The sequence below is a fragment of the Myotis brandtii genome, unplaced genomic scaffold (genome assembly GCF_000412655.1).
Source record: "Myotis brandtii unplaced genomic scaffold, ASM41265v1 scaffold1956, whole genome shotgun sequence".
Classification (NCBI taxonomy): Eukaryota; Metazoa; Chordata; class Mammalia; order Chiroptera; family Vespertilionidae; genus Myotis; species Myotis brandtii.
In genome coordinates this window covers 361,803-367,643 of record NW_005357294.1, presented here as the reverse complement: position 1 = coordinate 367,643, position 5,841 = coordinate 361,803, and the positions used below count along the sequence as shown (strand labels likewise).

General features: G+C 61.4%; 1 protein-coding gene across 1 annotated transcript in view; it reads right to left on the bottom strand.

Moving 5' to 3' along the window:
* Positions 1 to 417: 417 nt before the first annotated feature.
* The window catches only part of SPATC1 (spermatogenesis and centriole associated 1), a 14,386-nt gene continuing 8,962 nt past the window's right edge, over positions 418 to 5,841 (bottom strand). Inside the window, exons 4-6 of the mRNA XM_014538692.1 lie at positions 5,558 to 5,840; positions 5,292 to 5,431; positions 418 to 1,456 (exon numbers count right to left, since the gene is read on the bottom strand). Coding sequence (XP_014394178.1) covers positions 1,127 to 1,456; positions 5,292 to 5,431; positions 5,558 to 5,840 — 753 coding nt within the window. The 3' untranslated portion in view covers positions 418 to 1,126. The remainder of the gene's footprint in view (positions 1,457 to 5,291; positions 5,432 to 5,557; position 5,841) is intronic.

Below are 5,841 nucleotides of genomic sequence, written 5' to 3'. Positions count from 1 at the left end.
TTCGGGCGCACAGTAGGACGGCTCTGTGACCCTACCCCACGGAGCTTCCCAACTGGGGGGAAGGGGCCGTTGGTTCCATCCTGCGCGGCCACTGCCCCCGCCCCCTCCTGGCACGAGGGCCCGTCTCCGTTACCTGCTGAGCCCGCTCCCACCCGCTCAGGTGGTGGCCAGGGAGCGGCCTCCGACTCCCTCTGGCGTCGCTGGGCCCCCCCTTTCTAACTGGAGCTGTGAACCAGTCCCTACAGCAGGTTCTTTTTAAGCATGTTTAAAAAAATATATTTTTATTGATTTCAGAGAGGAAGGGAGAGAGAGACATAGAAACACCAATGATGGGAGAGTCATAGATCGGCTGCCTCTCACACGCCCCCTACTGGGGATGGAGCCTGCAACCCGGGCATGTGCCCTGATCAACTGAACCAGACCTCCTGGTTCATAGGTGGACACTCAACCCCTGAGCCACGCCTGGGGCCGAGCTCCCCTGCTCTGTTCTGCTTTCCCATCCTGCCTCTGCCCCTGCAGCAGGTGGGGGCTGGTCTCGGCACCCGGTGGAGCTGCCTCTGCTCCCTGGGCCCCGGGTGCCTTGGGAAGGGGTCCCATCCCCCTGGGCTACCCATGTCCAGGTCCATGGGAGGCTTTCTCCTGGTTCCCTTCCCTCCCTCTCATGTCCCCCTGCTCTCAAGAGGGTCCAGAACCTCCCCCTTCATCCCTGCCTGGTCCAGAAGGAGGAACTCCCACAGCCACATCCTCCTCTCGCGTCCAATCTGCCTCTGCGCTGCACCCAGGCCCCAGCCCACAGTTGTGGCCAGGGGTGCAGACACTGCCACAGCCTTCCCTGCCAGCTCGGCTCCTTCCTGCTTCCTGCTCCTCCCGCCAAGTCAGGGCCTCTCGCTGCTCCCACGGCCAGGCCAGGGGAGCCTTGGGGCCTTCTGAACCCCCCTCGGCCAGGCAGCTGCCCCAGGGCCGTCAGTACTGACCGGGCAAAGGGGAGCGGGCACTGGGAACCACCCAAGGAAGCAGCACGGCCAGGAGTGCGGGCAGGCCCCGCGGCCAGCACCGTGGGAATCTTTAATGTCTACGCGTGGGGGAGCTGGGCCCAGCGAGCCTGGGCCGGCGGGGCAGGCCGCCGTCACCAGATGAACATGGGCTTGCCGTCGTCGTGCGCCAGCTGGCTGAGGCAGGAGAGCAGCAGCAGCGCGTCGGTGAGCATGCTGGGGTGCACCGTCTCCACCAGCACGCGCTGCAGGAAGTCCACGGTGTAGGAGCCGCCCTCGGACACGGCCAGCTCTGGCCGCTCGCGCAGGATGCCGTAGGCATTCACCAGCTGCTCCGTCAGCGCCGGGTGCACCCGCCCGTTGTAGCCCAGGCTCTGCAGCCGGTTCATGATGCTCACGTAGCGCTGGGTGAGCGTCTGGCACAGCTCCTCATCCAGCTTGTGGTCATTGGGGTTCAGGGAGGCCTGGGAAGAGGGAGGGGACGCGGTCAGGTGAGGGGCAAAGGTTCCCTAAGCCCCATCCCCGGATCCATCACCACCAGGGACTCGGGACGGAGCTGAGGCCAAGAGGAACCGAGGACCGAGAGCGAGAGCGTGGCTGGGAGCCGGGGTTGGAGGGACAGTGAGGGAGCTCCGATGCCCCCAGGGCTGCCTGGCCCACCAGACGCCACTGGGGGGCTCTCCCGGGCTTCCTCCTGGCCCCCTGCCCTTCCTCTCATCTCTCCAGGCGCCTCCTCCTCTGCACCTGGCTCAGGCCCTGCTGGAGTCACTCCCACCTCACGCTGACATGACCACCAGGCCCAGAGCCAGCCATGCTGCCCCAGCACTGGGGTCCGGCTGTCCCTCAGGTGTCCGCTCCTGGTGCCTGGACCTGGGGACTGGCAGCGGCTGGGGGTTGTCTCCACCTGCGTCTTCATCACCTGTGCTCCCTAGCCAGGTGGTGGCTGCGTCCTTCCTCCCCACGCCCCCCGCTGTGGCCTCCTGGACAGTCACATGACACCAGGCTCAGAGGGCCTGCACTCAGCTGAATGCTCAGCTGTTGCTGTGTTACCATTTGCACTGGGTCCTGCACATGATGTGCCTGTCACAGGTGCCGTGGCCCCCAGGCCCGCAGAACTAAGGGTCTGAAGTGGGCGTCCGGTAGGGTGTCTCCCTGCCTGAGCCCTTCTGCGGTTCCCTCTGCTCCCGCTCTCGGGGCCAGGGCCGACCTGCGAGGTTCTGATCTGGCCCTGCGTGCCCCCTGCCAGCCACTCCCTAGATGCTAGCTCCTTACCTGACGGGAAGGCCCAGACAAGACGCTTAGGCATCACCTCCTCCAGGAAGACCACTCTGTCCTCCCCCCCAGGTGGTCATGTGAGCAGAGCATTGGGCTTAGGGCTGGGCTCAGCTGAAGTGACCCCTGACCTCTGGCAGGTGACACTAGAGCTCTAGGCTTGGCTCTTCACTTCCTGGGCAGCCTGTCTCCCTGATTCTAGCCTCCTCTCCTGGCCCCAGTGGGAAGGACTTCCAGAGCTCAGCCAACGGTGGAGGGTAAGCAAGGGAACTGTCATCCCGGGATGGCAGGGAGCACCGTGGGTGCACAGCTGTGGGCCGTGCCGGGAGGAGCCCCAAGGCCTGCTCAGCCCGGGGCCCTGGCTGAGCTCCCGCTGCGCGAGGTCTGGGGCACGGATCTCCGGAAGGAACGGGAGGTCAGTGCGGTCCAGACTGAGCCCGCCCTGCAGGGTGCTGGGCCCTGGAGAGCCGTGTGGGCTGAGAGACCAGGCCAGGGCTGCCCCAAGGAAGTGACCCTTTAAGAGGGGAAGGGGAGCAGGTGGGGAAGAAGAGGACAAGCACCCTGGGTGGGGGAGCTGAGGGCATGGCCCCCCACACCCCAAGGTGCTGAGAGCAGAGCAGGAGGAAGGGCCCTGTCCTGAAGGGATGGAGGCTCCTGGTGGGCTTTGGGGGGGGGGGCGGTGTTGTTTTTTAAAAATTAATTTTTTTTGTTAATCTTCACCCGAGGTTATTTTTCCATTGATTGTTAGGGAGAGTGGAAGAGAGAGGGAGAGACAGTGAGAAACATCGATGTGAGAGAAACACTTCGATTGGTTGCCTCCTGCACGCGCCTGGACCAGGGCCCGGGCCAGGGAGGAGCCGCAACCAAGATACCTGCCCTTGGCCAGAATCGAACCCGGGACCCTTTGGTCTGCAGGCCAACGCTCTATCCACTGAGACAAACAGGCTAGGGTGGCTTTGTGGTTTTAAATGCTCAAGCTGACCACGGTAGGGATGGACAGGGTCTGGCCATAGAGGGCGAGGGCTGGGTTCGTCCACCTGCAGGTACTCTCCGAGGCAGGCAGGGGGGTGGCAGACACAGGGCTGTGGCTGCTCCGAGACCGCGTCCCCGGCAGCTGCTGAGCAATAGAACCTCCCCTTCTGCCCTAGATCCTGCCTCACCGTCCACTCTGGCTGGTTCCCGCAGTTCCAGTTGTTACAGATTTTTACTGCCCCCCTAAATGCTTTATTTAAAAGCAAAAGAAATGCAAAATAAAATGAAGTACTCAACCCAAGAAACAAAAATAGCCCAGCACGTGTATCTCAGTGGCTGAGCATCGACCCATGAACCAGGACGTCAGGGTTCGATTCCCGGTCAGGGCACATGCCCGAGGGTTGAGGGCTCCATCCCCAGTGGGGGGCGTGCAGGAGGCAGCTGATCCATGATTCTCTCTCATCAGTGATGTTTCTGTCTCCCTCTCCCTTCCTCTCTGAAATCAAAATATATTAAAAAAACAAAACAAACACCAGGGATTGGTGTGGTTTATGATCAGAATATCTTATCTCGAGTGTCAATATGTTAAAGAGAAAAGGGAGAGAGGGGAAGTCATGTGAGCATCTCATCAGAGACAGAACAACATTCTAAAAAAATCCAATGTTTGTTCACGATTAAGAAAACAAAACCAAAAGCTCTCAACAAAGGAGGGAGAGGGGAAATTTCTTAACCCGATGGGGCAGATTCTGAATCTGGCTCATCTGGTTTCTGTTCTAGAGCCTTCTAGCGCCCTCTGACTTCCAAGGGGCTGGAAGCTGAAAACCACCTTTTCCCGACGCCCCTGGGACCTGGGTTTCTGCAATGGTGTGTCCACTAGGAAGGTCCCTGGTGTGCTGGCGTTTTTCCTGGTTGCAGAGCAGGAAAAGCCCACTGTTGTCTGCTTCCGGAGCTTCTGGGCCACGCAGACGTAATAACCCTTCCTGCTGACACCAGCTCGAGAGGGATCTGTCATCTGTAACCGGGAACTGACTGACCCGGCAAAAAGCCTGGAGCAGCCCGGCCGGCGGGCTCAGGGGTTGCGCAACGACCTATGAACCAGGAGGTCAGGGTTTAATTCCCGGTCAGGGCACAGGCCCGGGTTGCGGCCTTGATCCCCAGTAGAGGGTGTGCAGGAGGCAGCCGATCCATGATCCTCTCTCATCATGGATGTTTCTATCTCTCTCTCCCTCTCCCTTCCTCTCTGAACTCAATGAAAAAAAAAAAAAAAAAAAAAGATATTTTTTAAAAGCCTGGAGCACACCTCATACTTAACAGGAAGTGTTCCTCGTCAAGTCAGAAACAGGATGAGGTTGCCACATCATGGCTTCTCGTAACTACTGTACAAAATGATTGTCTGCGTAGAAAACTGAGCTGATGATATGTGAGCTCTGAAAACTAGTGAGAGGCTTCGGCTGGACAACTAACTCATTACACAAAAGTCACAAACATTCCCGGAGCCACTGAGGGGTCGCGGGGGGCACCACGGGCGCCACATTGAAGGGAAAGACTGAAGGCACCTCAACAACAGGAAAAGACCAGCTCATAGCTGGGCCGGATGAACCCCTGTAAGCAGTCACTCTGCCCAGTCACCCCCCCTCCCCCAGGTGGATAGTGCGCAGACACAGGTGGCCTAGAGGAGGTGGCCGGGAGCACAGGGGGCTGTTTCCCAAGCGGAGCCCACATGCACGCCCCCTTCCAGTCTGGGGGGAGGCCTGGGGGGCCATTGCAGGGGCCGAGGAGGAAAGCGCAGACCTGACCATGCTCAGCCGCTCCCCTGCCCTGTTCTCTGGGGAGTCAGTGCAGCTGGGACCACGGCCTCCCGCTGGTAGGTGCCCAGGCGCTGCTGGCCACGTGGACGGAGCGCAGTCCTTCCTCCGTCCCCGGTGCCCTGGGGTTACACTGCGCTCACCTGGCTGGAGGGCAGGGCCCCCAGCAGCCCCTCAGCGGCCAGCACGCTCCCCATTCCTGCCACGTGCCCGGCAGGCCCTCTGGCCGTGAGTGGGAGACGGCACACACCTGGATGATCTTCTCGGGAATGTTGGAGACGGTGAAGCCGTAGAGGCGCACGCGCTCCGGGAAGATGCTGGACAGGATCCTGCGGTCCAGCTGGAACGCGATCTCCCCCACCAACCTCTCCAAGGCCAGCTGCTTCGGCTCTGGGGACGGCAAGGGGTGGAGGGGGTGGGCAGTGGCGTGGTCTATAGCCCAGGCAGGTGCCCGGGGGGGTCTCCGAGGGCGGTCAGGAGCCCCCAGACAGGTGTCAACCCCGGGACAGCACCGACCTCGGGGGCTCTCGGGGAACTTGCTGGTCTTGCGGTGGGCCAGCTTCCGCTGCAACTCCAGGATGCTCTTCCGAGCCGTTTCAGAGCCGCGTGGGCCGTTGACAGAAGCAGGGGAGGAGGAGGTTCGGGGTGGGGAGTGGGGGTACCGTGGAGGGGAGGTAGCTGAGGGTCGGGCCGAGGAGGGGTTCACTCGGGTGCCTGAGTGGGTGGTGCCCTGGGCAATGTGGGCGGTGTTGGAGGGGCTGTGATTGGTGGCAGCTGGGGGAGCGGGATCAGGGGCAGAG